The sequence below is a fragment of the Cygnus atratus genome, chromosome 7 (assembly GCF_013377495.2).
Source record: "Cygnus atratus isolate AKBS03 ecotype Queensland, Australia chromosome 7, CAtr_DNAZoo_HiC_assembly, whole genome shotgun sequence".
Lineage (NCBI taxonomy): Eukaryota > Metazoa > Chordata > Aves > Anseriformes > Anatidae > Cygnus > Cygnus atratus.
This window is the reverse complement of record NC_066368.1, coordinates 37,400,226-37,420,330: the sequence shown is the minus strand read 5'-3', so window position 1 is coordinate 37,420,330 and position 20,105 is coordinate 37,400,226. Positions and strand designations below refer to the sequence as shown.

Below are 20,105 nucleotides of genomic sequence, written 5' to 3'. Positions count from 1 at the left end.
TCCCTCTCAGCTCAATTTCTGGGACTCTGACAGATTCCTGTTAACAATAGCATTTCCAAAGGAGAAGCTACCTCGGCAAAAAGGAATGTGTGTTTAGCAGCCAAAGCACCTCTGGCTTCTAGCAAAGAGAAGAGGTTGGCTAGCCCCTTTCTCAGGAGCACAACATGAACCCAGCCTCGTCCCAGCGTCTCCAGCCACAGGACACATAAGACAGCCCAGAGCAGCGGGTGCCTGGAAGACAGCGAACTCAAGATGGGAACTTGGGACTGAAGCAGCAGAGCAGCGGGTCACCACTTCCGAGAGCTATGTAACTCATGCTCTCAAGAACATAACGCAAAAGTGCTGAGAGTACAGTATCACATCTACACGCACATGCGCGTTCTCTGAAAGGTCATCGTACTTACTCAACTCATCTCACAGATGGGGAATTCTCCTCCTGCCTCTGCCAGAACAGAGTGAGACAGACTCCGACACACGGAGCAAAGGCACACTTATCTCCTTCTTTCCTGACCCCATCGTAAATAGGCAAGGTGTAGCAACCAGCCCTCCTGACACCCCTAAGCTATCCTCAGACGTGTCAGGAACTCGCCACTTGCACCAACCACCAGCTTCCCCAGTCCACTCTTCTAAAAGGTGAGAGCAACAGGGATTCTGCAATATTTGCCGGGAGGGAAGGACGAGGATAAATCAGCATCACTGAAGGTAGGTCTTCAATCAAAGCCTCACGGATTACTAGAACTACTATTAATTGATCCATGCCAGAAAACTGAACAGTCAAAATAAGCACAAAACTGAAACAGAAATGAAAAGAGAACTGGAGAGAACCGGTGGAAAAAGTTACAGGGAATCAAAATCTTAAAACTCATTTTCCCCAGAAGGCTAAACCTATGTCCCACTGATCTTCAGCTACCCTCAGTGGTGAGAATGCTGATTTCTAAGATGCTGCCAGCCCATTTCTTCAGTAGCATTCTGCCACTCTTCTCCAGAAATCCTGTAGGCAGCCACACCACAACACTTGGGCAGCCATAGCAGCAGCATGTAGCGACATTTAAATAGACAGTAAATGTAAGAAGGTAAATAAAAGAAACCTGCAGTCAGCCTAGCTCACAGGACCCCATGTTTTGGAGCATTAAGCTTATTGTCCTAAGGGTCAGCAGCAACAACAGCTGTTGAAGTTACAGCTTGACATTTCCTCCATACATTAAAAAAATCCTGTGAGCACCTCAAAATTAAGTACATATTAGCTCACCAGAAAGCAATCACCATGCCTGCACCCACCTCTGCTTTCCCCAAAATTGCTGCTCTAAGGAGTATTGCAGGTAAACATGGCAAGGTGAAATACTCCCAATTTCTTTTTACAACATGCACGGCTTATTTCCTCTGCTAAGGATCCTGGCTGCCAGCTGACATCATCCTCTCCCCCCAGCCAAGCCAACAGCAAGAGTTCACTCTGCAGTCAAACACTGGCAAATTAACATGGGTTTTGGTAAAGCCTGTAGTCTTGGTGAAAACTTGGAGGTTTCAAGAACAGAGGAAAGGCAGGAAAAAGAATCTACTATATCTGGAACTCCAGAACAGGTTACATTCAGGTATTAATGAAAGGGGGGGCGATGCCTTGGTTTTAAGGGTAGCAAGGCAAATAGATGGTGCTCAAAGGTGGCAGAGCGGAGAGAGATTTCACGTTCTATTAGCATGCCTCCCTTTTAAAAGTGGTCTTCACCCAATTTACAGGGTCAAAAATAATTATTCAAGGGACTGGAATGGGACACGGTTGCCATAGTCCTCTCTTGAAAACAGTTGTGTAAATAACCTGCCATTTTTTGGAGACTTAGGGGGTAAAAAAGCAGCAATTTCTTTATGATCCATGGACAGGTCCTCGCTGGTGGCGATGGTTTTAGCACTGCCCAGAGAAGGATTCAGGGAGGCTGTGAGATTTCCATGCTACACTCCAAAGGCAGTAACAACAACCACCACCACCATCTCTTGCACTGGACCCTGCTTACAAGGGATTCAGGCAGCTCTCCCTGCCCCAAATATCTCCAGTGTTTCAGCATCCTGCTCTTCGCTTGCAGGACACCTGGAAATATTTCCGTCATGGCTCGCTGATCAGGGTAAATGCTCTAGAGCCGAGGGCTTCGGGACACGTGCAGGAATTAGTCTAATCACTTCTCTGCCTCACGCAAATCCAAGTTATATTGGGAAAACAAGAAACCTGACTCTCTCGCCAAGCCCCTTTCCCCAACCTCACTGCTGCTCTAGGAGCTCCTGCCCAATCTGGGTGCCCACTGCCCCCTCTCCTCATTGTTAATGCTGGAAATTTAATACTCAATGTGACCACACAGAAGACAGACACGAGCTGAAATCCTGTCTGCTCTGTTCCAGCTCCTTTATAAAATATACAGCGTAAACTGAGAGGCAACCTGGGGTAACCCCAGCTATCACTGAAATCCACAGAGGGAGGAAGCCAGCTTCTGGCCACAGCGAGCCCCAACAAAAGCCCAGGTGCTCTCCCACACCATTTGCCACACTGGGGCAAGCGAGGAGCCAGGCAGACCCTCAGCATCCCCCCGCTTCCACCCCAAGGTCAGGGTCCCTCCTGTTCTCCAAGCATGCCTCAAGGGAAACGTCCTCCAGCGCCTGCTGCCTGAGCCCCTCTCCCAGGCAGTGCTGCTTGCTGCAGGGGGAGGTACAGGGCTGCAGCTTACAACAGCACGGAAGCCCCCTCCTCCCTGCTCCCACCCTGCTGCCCCACGCATATGTACTGTGGCGCAGAGCAGAGCAGTTTGACCACTTGCTCTCGGTGCATCCACCCGATGCAGCGATTACCCCTCGGCACCCCTCTCAGCAGCGCTCTGCCCCTTGCCCCCAGCCTCGCACGGAGCCCACCACCGAGGGAGACCTCCACAAAAATCCCCATCCACCACGGCAGCTCCTCAGCTACGTGCTCCCCAAGCACAGCATCTCCCAGCCTGCTCGCAGGCAGGAGAGGGCAGGAGGAAGAGGAGGAGGAGCAGGGGCACAACAAAGCACTCTGTGCTGGGTCTACGGCCCCCCAGTAGGAAGGGCAGCTCCCCTCCCCCACCAAATGACCAGACCTGATTTGGCTGCTCAGCAAGTACAGCCAAGAGGACACAGCTTGATTTGCTGCCCTCTGCAAGAAAGGACGTTTGTCCCCAACCTACAAACACGCACAGCCAGAGGACACCTCTCACAGGACACTTCCACCCGAGTTGGGATTTGTGCTCGGGCTGCCTGCAAGCAGCGTGCAGGGCTCCCCACACTGCTGCACGGAGCCGGCATGCCAGGCTGCAGTGCAGCACTGCTGTGTGCCGCTCCTTCAGCCGGGTAGGCTGTGGCTCACAGTGGACTTGAAAGCTGCCAGTCACAGGAGCAGCCCGAGAGTCCTAACCTGAACGCAGGCAAGAGCATCTACAGAGCATATCAAAGCAGAGGTTGGCGACTGATGCTGCTCAACTTTCTTTGCAGCACATAAGCTCAGTGTTTCAGCAGCCAGGGAAGCTACCACTGACATCTCCAACAAAACACACTAGAAAGCCCAGGTCAACAACCACTCTGGATCTGAAAGCCCAGGACAAGAGAGCTGTGTGGGAAAAAAAAAGGCTGAATTAAAACTGTAAAGAGCGCTTTTTCCTGGTGAGATTTGATACACAGAAGTAATTCCCTGCTCTTCCCACAGTCCACATAATCTCCTAGAGGAACAACAAAAAATAACTGAGTAGACTGCAAATTTTGATCTCACTTACAAACTTGTAAAGATTTTAAGCAGGGAGAGATTCCACCCCTTTATTCCACAGGCAAGAGCAAAGACACAGCAGGGAGAAAGCGGAGAAGAGGTCTAACTTCCAGAACAGCTGCTTTTAATTTTTTCTTCAAAAGATATCACTTACAAGAGTTGAAAGACACAGATTTTTAGCAGTAAAGAAAATTTAACAATTGAGGTAACACACAAATAATTCTCCCCCCACTCCCCACAAAAAGGGGCCACAAATGCTGTCGCCCTACACCTGCTGGTAAGCTCACTACGTGCAGTTTGGTATAAACAACGTCCTATGAATTATCACAGGAGAGAACTCTGCCTACTTCTTTCCGGTGCAGGACAATCCCATAAAATACATTCAGGATGCTTGCTCTCAAAACAAGCGATAACTGGGGTTTCCATCACCAACCCAAGGAAACTTACTCCATACCAAAGGCGCTAATACTGGAGAGTCAGATCCCAGACATTTCCCATCTGCTACTGAAGCTACTGCTCCTCTCTTGATCCTTTTGACCATTGCAAGTCATTTTAGTTGATCTGAAATCCATTGCTGTCCACAATCTGAAGCTTCATTTGCTACAGATTTTCATTCTCAAAACTTCCAAGAAATTACCGATATTACTTCTGTCTGCCCATAGCTCTGGTAAAAGCCTGGGCGTTCAGTCCCACAAGAATTCCAGATGACTGAGGAAATACACATTGTATTTCCCCCATGTGTAATAACCACTGCTCTTATACATCAATTGAATGCTGACTAAGGTAGAGTCTGCTTCCTCTCCCTTTCCACAAGCATTTGGCCCCTATTTAAAGTTCTTGGCATTTTCTTCACCAGACAGTCTTAAGCATCAACACAGTATCAACGCAATAATACCAAATACTTCATTAAAGCACAAGTATGAATTTTAATCTAGACCAGCTCTGATTAACGTGATTTAATAAAAGAGAGAACAGACATCCAAAAATCATTGACAAAAAAGAAACAAGATATTCTCCTCTCAACATCTGACTTTGTCTTTTCCTATCTTACAAAAGATTTTACTAGACTGAAGTTGTTAGGACCACTCTTCACAGAGTGGCACCACATTCATCCTCGTTGCTTTCAGGCACAAGCCCTGTAACAACACCAAACCTCGTCAACTCCTCAGTGCTTTGAGAGAACAGTTTGACAAACATGCCAGGTAATACAGAACCCTCTAAATGCACACAATTCATCCTCAAGTGTTCCTCTTCCTCCTTTTCAGCTACATGCACCAAGCTATTCAGCATTTCCCAGTCCGCTATTATTTCTTCACCAAGAGCCTTGAAAAATAAAGGTAACAAGTACTGTGAAAGGAGATTGAGGCTTTGTTACCATTGCCCTGGACAATCAAAGGAAGCACTGCAGTAGCAAAACTTCCACAAGGCCGCAACGGGCTGTAATCCTCACCAGCAGCAAGGCTCTGGCTCTTGGAGCAGCAGTTACTACATCAGGTAAGTTCAGATTCTGCTAGAGAAGGCACAAAATCTTAGATTTAGCAATGCTTAAGTTGGAGAGGGGCAGCGCCCCCCCCCCACGAGGAAATACTCTGGCGCAGTGACCAAGCCCAGAAGAAAACCCTTCTGTGAGAGGCAGGTCGGGAGGGTGGGTTAAGGCCCGCAGCAGACCAGCTGGACACGCAGGGAGCCCCATGCATGTGTCCTGCCAGGCAGAGACGTGGCCTCCCCGGGGAGAGGTGCCAGCTCTGGGAAAGAAAGCGTCAGGCAACATACAGCCAGGGTACTGCAGATTTAACGCTGTAATTCTCCCCATGGCAGACAGCTTTCTAAAATGCCATTCCCCGAGACTTTCATTTTCAGGCTGCTGAATCGAATCTCTCTAATCACTGATTTACAGCTGCAACGTCCAAACAGCACGCATTTTTTCCTTCAGTCCTTTAAAGCCCTACTCCAAGGTGAATTCACTAAGTTGCTATCAAGGCATTTGGTTCCTTCTTGTACTAACCTCTCGTGGCATCAGTGAACACAGCTGGAGTAACTGAGGAAACCATATATTCACCCGAAGTCACCAGCCACTTTTCATTGTAAACAGATTCTTTACTCCTCACTTAGACTTGAAGAAAACCTGATCAATTACTTCTTCTTTCCGACACTCTTCTGTACTACCAGAAACATCCAGTTCATTTCTTGGCTCACCCCACACCTGCACTCCAGCTAACCAATACTTTCGTAAGGAAATCATTGCCAACTGCTCCAAGTTGAGAAGCTGAGGACCAGATTAGCATCCTCAATGTATTTCATTTACAGGAAGGTATGAGATATAGAAAGCAAGTAGTAGATCAGAACATGGTGTGTATTCATCCACACTTACTCTTCCTACTTCCTGGATCATAAAACTGTCATCAGCTTACCACAAAAAAACAATTAGGATCTATATATTGCTCCCTCTGTAACTCATTAGGTGCTCAAACACAAACTTTCTCAATGAGTTCTGCTACTTCGGGGTTTGTGCTAGTATGTTTCTGAATTGTTTCAACTCTATTAATCCCACAGTTTTCCACAGTTCTCTTATCTCCAGAGTTAATTTCAACATCACCTCCTTTGTACAAAAACAGTTTTTCCTTTGCAATCGGTTTATCAAGCCACCCTCTCTCCTCTCTCAGCAGGCTTGTGCCCACTAACACTGAGAAGATAGCTCTCCTGAACTTTAGCCCTCACTACAGGATGGTCAGAGAACACAGCAAGGAGAACATGGCATTAGCAGACGTCAACAAAGCAAAACCACCCTCCAAACCTTTTCCAGACCAAGTTGAATTAATTCTGGGCTCAAAAGATTGGATATCCCACCTGCATCGGTGGTGACTTCACCTGACCAGGAAGGGAACACCAATTCACAAGGGATCTGCTGCTACTTCCTAAACGATCCACGGCTACACTGGTTGGTTCCCAACATGACTTCAGTCAGGTGACACACTGATGATTGTCACGTATTTGTACCTCCACAAGTCACAGGGATGAGGGGTGGGGAAAAATCAGCCTTCTCATCACAGCACCCTCTACTTCTGATACTATTTCTCCATGTAAATAGAGTAAACAAAAGTTCTTTACCGTTCTTTAAGCAATCTTATACTCTTATCATCACATTTCATATTCTGGCAAGAGGGAGAAGGCATATCCTATTTTTCCTCTTTTGTAAGGATCGAGCAAAATATTCTCCACTTCTAAATAATTTATAAAGATCACTTGCCTCCTCCTCCTGCCTTATTTTCATTTCTCAGCCAATCCCCCTGATAATCCATCTATTCAGCTAGCAAGGCAGACAAGGCCTAACACATCAATTTTGTCAAATCTGAAAGGCCTCTAAGGACCAAAACCTTCTAGAAACAGTCTCTTCTGGCATCTCAACTTGTTGCACTCTGCTTTCAGCATCTTTTACTGCAATTCGATTTCTCTCATTCTCTCCAATAGGCTCCCTATCCCCAAAGCAACTTTAACCCCTGCAAAGGATTCCCTCCACACTCGAAGATACACGCTCCCTACATACTAGAATATACAGTACCCTTTGCACATACGCATGTCCCCGAAAATCAAAAGTCCAACAGCTTGGGGAAAAACTTAAGTTTATTTCTCTCTTCTTAAAAATACGGTCAGCTTTTTCAGCTTTAGGAAACCCTGGCATTGAGGAAAGCAAACAGTACTTGTTTTACTTCACTGATAAGTCAAATTTGCAAGAGTTACCCAGCCAGCCAAATTCTGCCTTTGAAGGCAAACTCGTTAATTCCCAAACCCACCACATTTAACTACAACATGACAGGAGCAAGGTACATAGCATTCATACTTAAAGGAAAAAAAAAAAACACAACAAAAACAACAACAACAACAACACAGATCTGTTCAGGTAAGACAGATCTCCTAGGCAGGAAAAGCATTCAGCAAAATCACTCCCGAACACTTTTCTATATCTTGAGTGATCCGGACACACACACACACACACACACCAAGATAAGCTTTCTATAAACCTACCTCTAGCTCAGCTTGCAGGAGAAAGATCCCCAAAAGAAAAGACAGCGTAACTTCACAAAGTACCCACTTCCAGACACAGGAATTTTTCTATCCTCCCATGCTAACCTCCTTTTAATCTGGTATTTGCCACATAACTCAATTACTTTGTAAGAAACAAATAGTGACCCAGACAAACAACTCCAGATCCCTTAAACTTATTACAGCTCCAACTGCAGTGAAGTATTTTCTATTAATAAAAAGAACAAGAGTAGATTTAGACACTAACCTCTGGCTGACAGTTTTTTGGTGTTGATGATTTTTGCAGCATATTCCTGTGACGAGTTTTTCTTTACACATCTGCGGACCACAGAGAAGGCTCCCCTAAAAGGAAAATAAAGAGGATAGGTGCTATGAAACTGAAAATAAGAATGCAACAGCAGCAGTTTCTATCCCCAGAGTGGACTAGATTAAGGACAGCACAGAAGACATACAGAGGAGCGAATCCGATGGACAGTGCATGCTGCCTGTTCAGCAAATAAACCCTAGCATATACAGTACTCCAACGCCCACCTGAAGTCCCCTCAAGCCCCCTCACAGACAGACCAGCGAGAACAGGGAGCGGGATCATACGGACACAGAGACAGAACACGAGGGGACTGATGAACGGAAGACAAGCAGCCCAGAACGACGCCGCAAACACCAGCCGTGAGTCCATCTCCCAAAGACAGCATCCCCCATGGGTACATCAGACAACTCGGACTCATTTCGCCCATGTTCAAGTGCTAGCTCTGCCACAAAATCCCTGCAACACTTGGCAGAAGTTACTGCTCTTACAGCTGTCTACCCACTTGCAAAATGGGGATAAGCATGTACCTAGTAATGAAGTGAGTAGGAAGCTACGAGGCTTCATACATTTTCTCAAGCTGGAACTATTGATATTATTACAACTACTCCAAAGAGCCACTCGGAGAAGAGGTCTGAGAGAGAGGGAAGAAGGATTTCTGTGAGGAAAAAAAGAGATAATACAACAGACACCAAGGTGAAAAGATAGGGACTCAAAATCTACAGGATTAAACAGATAAGTGCTTGAAAGAGGTCCCTTCTTTAAAAAGAACAACAACAAAAAAAAAAGAAAACAGGGTGGGAAAAAGAGAAACAACTGGCTTTACAGGATAGGTTCGGAATGGGGAAAAGGACAAATAAGAGAAAGCTGGCAGAAAACTCCAAGTTCTTTTAGAACAGGAATGTGAGCCCACGTCCATGGACAAATGTACGTATTGACACTATAAGGAACGGGCACTGAAGCTGCACAAGGGCCCCAGAAGACAGCTAGCTCTACAGACCGCCTGCAATAGCTCGAGTCCTCCCGACACTGCAGAGTCCTGCCTTTCTCTCCCCTTCCTCAACCTCTGCCTACAAACCAACAAGCAGCGCCGAGAGCACGGGGCCCAGGCTTGGCGACACACAGCTGCGGCAGCGTGGGGACGGATGGGGACACCGGGGAGCGGAGATGCAGCAGAGCCCGGCAGTTGGTGCAGGAAGGGGGGGAGCAGCAGCACCCAGGGAGGCACCGTCCCCATAATCCCACCCTGGCGGCCGCTGCGCTGCTCTGCTGCCCCACGGGGTCCCCCTGCAGAGCCCCGTCCTAGGGCGCAGCGGCTCTGCCAATGCAGAGACAAGTGCGGAGGGAGGAAGGAAGGGAGGAGAGGGAGGGAGAAGCGCTGTGCAGCAGCACCTGGTCCTTTCACAGGGACGAGGAAGTGGGGACCTGAAGCATCGCGGAGCGGCAGCCGAGGCGCCGCGTCCCAGCTTAAGGGAAGGGCACCGTGCGGCGGCAGGGGAGAGGCGGTGCGGGGAGGAGAAGGGGGCAGCCGCTCCTGGGGAGGACGAGGGGGAAGAGAGGAAGTCCCGGGCTGCAACAGGAGCGCGCAGCCCGGGGCAGGCTGCGGGGACACCTTCTCCTGCAGCCGGGTGGCTCGGGGAGCAGGATCAGAGCTCGGCGGCTCATCCTCCTCCTCGTCGTCCTCCTCCAGCCGGGACGCGGCCCCGGGGCTGGGCGGGTGGCGGGGCGCGCAGCGGGCTCCGTACTTGCCGAGCTCCTCGTAGAGCTGGTACTCGTCGGTGAAGCGGGTGCACGTTGCCGTGGTGGCCATGTTCAGGCTGCGGGAGGCTCAGCGCCGCTGGGGCATGGGGCAGGGCGGCCGTGCCGAGCCGTGCCGAGCCGTGCTGTGCCCACTGCTCGGCGGCCCCCTCTCCCTGCCGGCTGTGCGGGGCGCCGCGGGCTCCCCCCGCTGCCGGCTGGGCGCTCCCCGCTCCGCCGTGCACAGTCACCGCTCGCCGGGGAGGGGAAGGAGGCTGAGCCTGGCCAGCACCGCGAGAACTCGCTCGGAGACACCCCGCGCCGGCCCCCTCCTTCCCTCCCTTCCCTTCCCTTCCCTGCCCCGGCCCCGGGGTGTGGCCGCCGGGGGCGCTCCGGGGCGGCACCGCCCGGCCGGGGGGAGCGGGGCTGCAGGGTGGGCGCCCCGGGAGCAGCCCCTTCCTCGCCCGGCCCCGGGGGTTCGCGGCCGGCAAACTTCCTGCATGCGGCGGGAGGGAAGGGGGTGCTGCCCCCCGCTGCAGGGAGGAGGAGAAGGAGAGGAAGGAAGGCAGCGGCGGGCAGCCCCAGGCCGCCCTTGCCCCTGGAGGGAGGGAGAAGCCAGAGGCCGAGTACCGAGGGGCCGCGGGGGGGCGGCCGGAGCGGGGTGGGGATGGCAGCGGGACACGAGGGGCAACCCCAGCCCACAGCTGCGGGAGGGAACCGAGCAGCCCCCGGGGCGCCCCGCAGAGCGCACTGCCTGGCAGTGCTGCCCGCAGCGCCTTTCTGAGCAAGTTTGTTTTCGCCTCTCGTTCGAGTGAGCCTGGCTCGGTCTGAACGCTCGCCAAATCTGCTTAATGTGCAGGTTTATATAGGGCAGCCGCTGATCCAGGCGCGGGGGAAGGACGGCTCCGGCCTCTGCTGCGCCCCGGAGCGCAGGCTCTGTTCCGAGCAGAGACGGATGATCGTGCTGTAAGCCAGGAGCAGCATTAAACTGATCTGCAGATGAAAAGTACTGTGTAAGTACCATGCATTACCGCTCTATAACTGGACTGGGAAAGCGTCGTGTTATTCAATCACAAAAAGCAGCGACGGCATCCATCAGCATCCCCCCCTTGCCCTCCACCTCCAGGTTAAAGGCGGCTGGCCCGGTGCTGCAAAGCCTGCACCTAAGTGATGCGGCGGGTAAAAACTCAAGCAGCCTATGCAGAAAGTAGATAGCAAAAGTAGGGCAATACAACAGTAATGCTACAACAAAGCACTTCCAGAAAGTGATTATGAAACAACAGCGTTCTGTGTCTTACACCATGCCGGCACTTAAACCTGGAAACCTGCTGACCCAGTAGGATAAGTCAGGGAACCAACAAATGACCTAACCAACAGGTGCCAACCTCTGGGTGTAATTAGCGCTGAGCTAAAGCTGCTCTGACAGCCTCGTTCAGTGGCCCACCAATTTCTCAGAGAAGAGCTGCAGATGAGGAAGAAGGCAGTCTGACTAAGCCATGGGAGCAATCAGCTAGAAGCACAAACCCCAAGTGGGAGATCCTAGAGGAGGTGGTGGCGGCCAGCATCGCTGATGCACAACCTGCAGTGCGCCTCCACTGTCCACAATTAAATTCTCTTTGTTGGGCAGTAAAGGCGAGCTGTTAAGTTTGTGATGTGGTTGCACCAAGTGATGTAGTCAGATAGGCAACCAAGTCCCCGATGTAAAAATGCATGGATGCACCTGACACAGGACTGTACTCTACTCTTTGGCTATTCCTACCCACAAAAATTGAGGGGCGGACATTTAAGACCAGATTTTAGCACAGTGAGCAGCCAGAGGGAGAGAATGTAAGCTTTTGTGTATTTGGCCTGTGCTCCTACAAAGTAAGGAAAGATGACGAAGATGGGAGGGTGTGCAAGGCACCACAAAGAAGTACAGCAACAGGAGTTTACCTAAAGATATGCATGAACACAAGTGAGACTCTGCCAGTCCAAGCATATGCTCCCAACAGTGCGGGCAGTAGGCAGGGAAGAAGACATTCACCACCAGAAAAGGCCGCACGTTTCTTGTTGACTCCTGAAGAAAGAAATGCATAGAAGTGGGAAGATTTGTAATTCTTAGGATTTAACTGGGACCTGGTAAAACAAATAGCAGATGAGACAGTTACAGTACGAGACAAGAAAGGATGCATAACAGAAAAAATAAAAACCCAGGGTGGGACATGTAGAAACAGAAATAAAAAAGTGTTAGATGCTTAAGTTCCTTCAAAATGTGTTTCAATGCCACCCACTGAAGGACTCTAAAGAAGTCTGACGACGTTATTATCTATGCACTTTACCAGACACTCAACTAAAGGCAGCTCCTGCTCTAGAGGACTCCTTGGGTATGTTTTTGTTTTTAAACTTGAAAACTGTTTAACTGGACCCAAAGATTGTTCTGGGGAAAAGGCACCCCATGGTACTTAAGAAGCCCCGAATGCAGAGGTCTCATAAAAACATGTAAAACATAAAAAGAGGGAGACAGAAGAGGAAGTTTCTAATTTTGAAGTGTTACAAGGAAAAGTGAAGTCTGGAGATAAGAAAGGGGACAGAGAAGCAAGAGTGGAAAGAAAAGCTAACCATGTGTTATGCATAGCAAGCGCTATAGGAACAGATTGCTAACCGAGAAACTTGTGTGAAGTGAGAAGTGGGATATAAATTGAGTGACAGACTTGATTAAACCAAGTATTGAGTGGGAGACTAAATTACGGGAGTAGAGTTTTCAAAAGGAATGTAGACGAAATGAAGCAGGAGGAGGGGTGGCAATATAGATGAGAGAGTATTGTGTCAACAGGAAGAAATATTGATGTTCTGGCTGACATAGCAGTCTACTCATACTGAGAATAAAACTGCAAATGGGTGAATCTTAAATGGTGCCAGGGCAGAGCAATGTTGTAGAGACCAGAAAATATATATTTGAACAGCAAGAAACATTTCTGAGAGAGCCTCTGTGCTAGTAATAGGAGATTCAGCTAATGAATAGTAAGAGATTCTGACCTCAGTTATGCAGGAATGAAATCTGGAAGTAATGCCTTGCTTTTAGTGGGCCAGCTTCAGATTTCACATTAGTGGAATAGCGGTTTTGGTCTCTATCTTTTTAAGTAGCACTGCCTTGCTTATACAGTACACTGAACTGTCAGCGATGTCAGATGTCAGATATGTCAGAGATTAATCTGATTTTAATAACCGGAGCTGAGTAAGAGGCACTAAAGAAAGTAAGTAAAATACAAAGGATTTAATGCAAACCTGATGGGCATAAATGGACATTTCCTCTGATGTTAATGGATTTTGGATCAGGCCCCATCTGTCCACGGAGCCGAAGGTCAGCTTTGGCATGTTAAAGACTGTCCGTGGGAAGGCAACAACACAAAAGCCTTGGTCTTCAGGGAAGCAGAGTGAAGGGCTACAAAATGAGTTCACAGAAGCTAACTGGAATTCAGCCTGCTGTGGAAAATGGGAAGTACAACATCAACCTGCTGGAGAAGCTGCACGATAGTGCCTTTCCAGCAACGCTAAATGAGCCAAAGGGCAGCTTGTATCAGTGAGCCAAGCAGAGCAGTGCTGACTGGTGCCAGATATGAAGAGAGGGCGTTAGCAAAAATAAAGGACCTGGGAAGGGTAAGAATGGGTGGAGTTAGAAGGCAGTTTGGGAGGCTGAAAGCAAGAAAAAAACAACAACAACAACAAATGGAATGAGTAGGCATATTTTTAAAACATGCGTCCTCTGGTTTTCTGTCATTAACTGAGGGTCCCTCAAGGAATCAAGTCATTTTTATTCCCTCTGCCTCTGCTGTCCGTTGAGAGCAAGTAATTCCAGGGTAGGTTTTATCGCTCACAAGGCACCTACAGGACATGCAACTCAACCTGCCCTGCTCTTACATGGGCTTCCTGGCACTACTACAATGTAGTAACAACTGAAAATACAAAACACTGACACCCCAAGAATTTTATAAAATATTGTATCATCTTAAAATAAGCCTTTTTTGGCAGGTGGAAGGGAAGACAGTGCTAAAATTCCTAACAACTGTTTTGCTTCTGACTCCACAGAATGCAGAGTGTTACCTAAATGAAACATAATTTTACTGTGACTGACAATGGACTCACTGTCGTGTATACAGAAAAAATTAACTTATTTTTGTAGGTGATTATTAATGTTGGCTATACAAGATCTCTCTCTCAAAATAAGCCCCGTCTTAAGCATTTGCTGAATATCTACCATAAAAATCAGGTTCCTTTAATGTGTCTGGTTGTTCTGTTCCTTCCTTCAAAATCAGTTTCATTTGCTACCTCTGAAAAATCATGAATCAAATGAGTCCAAGTGGATTTGTAGGTGTAGTTGACAAAAAGTAGCACACACAGAAGGAAGGATGAAAAGAGATGAACTTTTTTGCCAATGAATATAAAATTTATATTTGAAATAAACATTAGATTCTAGAGTTCTGGAAATATATAAACATTAAATTAGCCTATTAGTACAGACTATTCAGCCATTCATCTAGTTTAATGTCTTGTCTTCAGCAGTGACCTATTCCAGATGATAAATGTGAGGGCGATGAGAACAGGAGGGGATGAGAGGAAGACAGAGAAGGAGAAGGGAAAGGAATCAAAACAAGCCAATAAAGAGATCCGTATAACCCACCTGCATACTGCACACTACTCAGAGCACGGCTCTCCTCCTGACCCCAACCTGATGATCAAAATATGCCCTGAAGCTCAAGGATTGGTAGCCCTTGTAATTTTGATCCTAGCTTGTGTCAGTACATATGCTATTCTGTTTCATGTCAATGCCTAATCCTTTTTGATTCTTACTAAGCTATTTAAGTCAATAATATCCCATGGCACTGAGTGTCGCACGTTAATTACATGGCTCATAAACATATAACCTGATAGCACTGCAAATTTGTTCTATTTTAATGTCACAGAGTGCTCTCTCCTGTTACGAGGCAGAGTCAGTAGGTATGTCCAAATGGCCACTGTGTTCTGCACATCTCCGCTCCTCAGTGCCACAGGCCTCTGCCTCCAGGGGGTTCAGGCAAAGGAGGGGGCAGCAGTGGGCTGGCAGGCTCTGTGGGCAGTGGGCAACAGCAGCCTCATTTTACGTTTCTCATGAAAGTCCAAGTCCATCCAATACTATCCTGAGCTCTAGGTTAGAAAGTGTGAGCTACACAAGAGATGCCTTTCCAGCCTCCTCTTTAAAACTCTCTTTGCTAGAGAAACACCATAAAACAATGTCTGAATTCTGAGCTGCAGTGTCCACTGGCTGCTCTCATAACTGATCACTTTTACAAAATATGCTTTTATCACTTTTAACTATCCTTTGAAATGTATGAATAGAACTTTGTAAAAAACTCCAGCGAGGATTACAGGTATTACACAAATGTTCTGAGCAACAAGAATGATTTCCTCTACCTCTGTATCTACAGCAACATTAATAATACTACATTGAAAGAATTTCAAGTTTTCATCCCTATCTTCTTTAAACTGGCCAATGTCAATTGTTAATCAGGTGAAGAGCAGGATTCCTCACCATTTATATGGCAACATGGTCATGTTCTGTGAATTCCCCTAATAATTATCAGTAACTGTAATGGTTAAAATCACCCTCAGATGGCCTTTGCCTCAAAATGTTCCATGTCTGCTATCTCCCTTGGTGAGTGGCCGACAGAGAAGCAGATTTTGCTGCTTTATCAGAGCAAATGAACGGATCTGTGTTTCCAGTGCTCAGTGTAGCTTAATACTGTCTAGAAGGCTCTGCCGTCACTGAAGGGTTACAGTGTTGGTATACGATAGTGGGGAAACATCTTGAACATTCATTTGAATATGGCCATCGCCATGGAATGTCCAGGGGCTATTTTAAGATTCACACTGTTTGTTTAAACAGGATTGTGTGACTCTTACGTAAAGGATGAACACAGATTCTCCCTATATCCCAGATATCTCCCCCAACTTAAAATACTGTATGGCATTATACATACGACGTACTGAATGGCACTGATTACTGAATGAATACTGGATACTAACGCCCTGTCCTGGGTTGGGGTCTCCCTCTTTTTTTAAATAGTTATCTGTCCAGGGGAAGTGTAATCCTGAAAAAAAGATGATGGATGGACAGTCCTGATGAGCTGAATGCTGTCTTTCAGAGTGTTGAGAAGAATATGCACAAGCAACTCCCTCATTGCTGTGGGTCACCCATAACCAAAAGGAATGAGAAATGAGCAGTGTGGTTTCTGTGGATCAGTCCATCATTGCCTTCTATTGCTACTGCTAAAAAGGGTTCCATTCAGTGCCAGCTACAACAAATTTTGTTTCTTTGCTTTTTAAAATGGAGAGCAGATCACTGTGAAAACTTTCCATTTAACTCTCACCAGCAAAGTCATCATCCCACTTGGCCATTACTAGCTGTTTGAATTCAACTCAAAGATAAACTGCATATATCTCATACTATCAATCTTGTAATTCCTTCCTCTTGTCATCTCAGTTGTATTTATGGCACAGTCCTTGGGGAGATTCTAAATTTTTTCCATGATATTCTCCATTAGGTCTGGATTTAAATGGCTCTAGATTATTGTCATGGAATAAGAGTACTAGGAGAGACCTCACAAGCAACTTTTAATCATCTGAGCCTCCTCGACCACTGTGAAGCACAAAGTAGTATACATCCGCATCACAAACATCACTGCCGAAATCGGCATGAACTGGCCCCTCCTGGCTGTCTCAGGAAGTCAACATTTAGAGAGTCTGCACTTTCCTGTCATCACCAGGCAGAAGTCCTTTCAACTCAGGACTAAGGCAGGAAGGGTGTATGTTCATTAGCAATGTCTATGGTGTAAGCACAAATGAAGAGATGCAGAAGCAGTCAGCCTCCAAAGTATTTCACCATCACTTTCACGAGCACTAAACTCTCAAGTAACACCTGTTAACATAAAATACTGGTTTTCGTTTTTTTATCTCTGAATCCTCCTGGTCCAGTGCTTCATCTCCTCAGTTTAAACAGTAACTGTTTAAACATGACCTTGACATTTTTAAAGGAGCCTGTAAAGCCTCTCTGCTGTAAAACAGCCAGATTAGCATTTATGCATGGTTAAAAAAAATAAACACTTTAACCAAAATTGCCTGAATGTTTATGTGAGGGGAGAGATGGCTCACAGGACTCTTCAAAGAACATTGGCAGCAATTTCCTACCCTGAGTAAAGTAAATTAATTAACACACACATCCTGTTTAACATCAAAAGAAAATCTGGCTCCAAAGAACAATCCAAACGAGAGGGCCTGTGCGTGTTTACAAACACAGCCGGAGCCAACAAATGCAGCAAAAGGGTATCTGGGAACTGCAGCAAAGCCTCCACCTAGTAGCTGGCCTCTCCATTTTCTCCGAGGTTCAGATCTCCCTGTATGTGAGAAAGCATGTAGTGAGAAAGATGGGCCTGAGGTCCCAGCCAGAGCAACGGTAAAGCGGTGATTTACACTCCCCACTAACAGCCACAAAACCTGTGGGAATAAGTGAAGTAAATCACGTTTCACAAAGGGCGAAATGAGGCAGAGAGGGACAGTGCCTCTCGCATGACCCCGCAGGCATGCAGTGGCCGAGGGCAGGGCAGAACCCAGGGTGCTCCTCCAGCACGGACAGACACAGGCACTTCCCCACTGATCTCGATTTGGGCACCACTCTGAATTGAATGTGCAGCTCTTGCCAGATTTCTCCCCCAAACTATGCCTTCAGCATGGAGTGCCACTTACAATTAAAAACTCACTAAGCCTTTGTTATCCTCCTGCGACACTTTTATGTGGAGTGGCTTCAAATTGTATTGCTGCTCCTTCTGAGTGTACTTTGCTCTTTGTATCTTGTTAATAAAAGTAAAATGAAAAAGAAAAAAAGATGGTTCTTGACAGGTTAAAAAAAATACATCCACTATCTGTCAGTTTGGGTTGGGATCCCCATTAAGAATCCACCACCATGAGGCTGCAGTGACACAGACTTCCTGCCTTTGAAGGGCAGAAGGCAAATACACCTGACTTTGTGGAAACACAAATATTTGCACATTCACAAGTCCTCAAAAACTTTAAGGAATGTCTATACTGCAGAGGAGGGGTTTATTCCTGTGTTTAATGTCCTCATGTTACACCACAAAACGTACAAGCAAAAATCCATCATGGCAGCAGAATAAGATTCTGGTTTGTGGCTGTTTGTTTCCTGAATACTTGCAAATCACAGCAGTGCGTGTGAATGCAGGAGGCAGAGCTGCGTTTCCAGCCATGACGATGTGGACAAGGTGACTCATGCTCGAGGTGTGCATGTGTACATGCAGCTGGATGGTGCACAGCCCATGTGTACACATGCACTACAGCCCCTTAGCTGTTACTCCAAGCAAAGAGTGACTGTAAACTGTGCAAGGACAGATGAAAGGCATTTTTATGTACATATTCCAACACGAAAAAAATGTCAGAATGTGTGAAGGGCAAGGATCCAGAGACAACAGGAGTGAGCAGAGTAAGCTCCCTACAGCAAAGATAGACTGGTGAGTGGGTCAGAGAAAGAGTAACAAAGCATTATTTTATGTTCATGTGAAAAGGTGACCAACTAGAGCACCGGTCGGTGGGGCACACGTGACTGTCCAATACCTCTGACAACAGCCCTGCTGGTAACATCTGTTCTTTTCTGTAGAGGAAACACTGTGATAGACACAGTTTTGAGCTATGACTCCCATACAGCTGATTTAGAGATGTAGACTTCTTATAGAAACCATGCAGTAAACTCATCTGTGCCCGTTTGTCTCAGTCCCTTTGCTAACAGGCAAACCTTGCAGGAAGTTACCTGACTGCCTGAGATGAGGGTCTGCCCTTCTGCACCTCCCACACCTTTCTCCCAGCCAAAACTTTGTTAGCTACAAGGTTTATAGACACAGCAGTAGCAAGTGAGGTAAGAAGTGAAAAGAATACTTATTCCCCATGGCTTCTGGTTGCCAGGCGTCTACCACCCCACCATCTCAGCATAAGAGGAAGACATATGAGGAGCGGCTGAGGTCACTGGGCCTGTTCAGCCTGGAGAAGAGGAGGCTGAGGGGGGACCTCATCGCGGTCTACAACTTCCTCGCGAGGGGGAGTGGAGAGGCAGGTGACCTATTCTCCGTTATCATCAGTGATAGGACCTGTGGGAACAGCGTTAAGCTGAGGCAGGGGAAGTTTAGGCTGGACATCAGGAAGAGGTTCTTCACTGAGAGGGTGGTTGCACACTGTAACAGGATCCCCAGTGAAGTAGTCACTGCACCAAGCCTGTCTGAATTTAAGAAGCGATTGGACTGTGCACTTAGTCACATGGTCTAAACTTTTGGGCAGACCTGTGCGGTGCCAGGAGTTGGACTTGATGAACCTTACGGGTCCCTTCCAACTCGGGATATTCTATGATTCTATGATAATGTTTATACCCAGTGCACAGCACAGGGTACTCGGGCCTTAGACTAATGGCTACACCAGTACAAGTGCAAGGCCCAGCAACAGCAACACACAGAATTCACGTTTCCAGTGTAACTTCTCCAAGTTGCCAGCACAGGCTGACTGTCAACAATGCCCCCCCCCCCCCCACTGGACTTGTGTACCACCCTGCCCACACAACCTGATTCTGGAACTGAGGAGCAGAGGACAGGCAACCTTCAGGACTTGCCTGCACCTTTCAGCAGCGCTTGGAAGCAGGGGTTGTTTGGGAAGGATTTAAGAAGTAGCACTAAAAAATATACAAGCTATCTACAGTTAAAACAGACTGGTAACATCTGAGTGGAAGGTGGGGGAAGTGAAATAGTCAGTGAGTACAGGAACTGTCCTGCTACCATGGACTCAAAAAAAGAGGCCAGTAGGAGAAGCTGCAATTCACTGCCAATGAAATTTAGCATTTACAAAACAAGCATCAGCATGGCATGCTCTCAAGTCCTACAGACAGCAGTAAAAACGGATCATCATTGGAAGATCGTAGTATGCGAAACTATGAAAGATGGTCCATCTGTTCCTTATGTCAAGGAAGAAAAAATCAGACAAAAAATTAGTGCAAACGAGGATTGCTGTGGCTAAATTGCGTACCGCCCTGGCAGAGTTTGGGTCACCAGCTGAGCATCTGAGATGCTCAGCAGAGCTCAAGAAAGCGTTGCTGAGAGTCATCTAGCGGCAGCAGCAATCCTTGCTGCAGAACCGCTGCAGAGCTTGAAAGCGAACGCCTATGGCAAATACTCACTGCAATATTTAGCTTATGTGCAACTCCGGCTA

The 20,105-nt window shown here is 47.4% G+C and overlaps 1 protein-coding gene and 1 long non-coding RNA gene across 20 annotated transcripts in view; one reads left to right on the top strand and one right to left on the bottom strand.

Annotated features, from left to right (window-relative positions):
• CAMK2G (calcium/calmodulin dependent protein kinase II gamma) overlaps positions 1 to 10,138 on the bottom strand; it is a 111,988-nt gene extending 101,850 nt beyond the window's left edge. For 17 of the 18 annotated variants that reach the window (XM_035545268.2, XM_035545305.2, XM_035545297.2 and 14 more), the window contains exons 1-2: positions 9,845 to 10,093; positions 8,043 to 8,137 (exon numbers count right to left, since the gene is read on the bottom strand). In XM_035545268.2, coding sequence (XP_035401161.1) covers positions 8,043 to 8,137; positions 9,845 to 9,909 — 160 coding nt within the window. In that variant the 5' untranslated portion in view covers positions 9,910 to 10,093. Of the gene's footprint in view, positions 1 to 8,042; positions 8,138 to 9,844 lie in introns of all 18 variants that reach the window. The other variant, XM_035545412.2, reaches the window with a different exon arrangement.
• A 46-nt stretch (positions 10,139 to 10,184) lies between these two features.
• Positions 10,185 to 17,719, top strand: LOC118247460 (uncharacterized). Of its 2 annotated transcripts, none has more exons than XR_007708579.1 (3): positions 10,185 to 10,269; positions 10,696 to 10,849; positions 15,916 to 17,719. It is a non-coding gene; the product is annotated as an uncharacterized LOC118247460 (long non-coding RNA). The 2 variants fall into 2 exon arrangements; XR_004778449.2 differs by lacking the exon at positions 10,185 to 10,269 and adding an exon at positions 10,307 to 10,462.
• Positions 17,720 to 20,105: the final 2,386 nt, after the last annotated feature.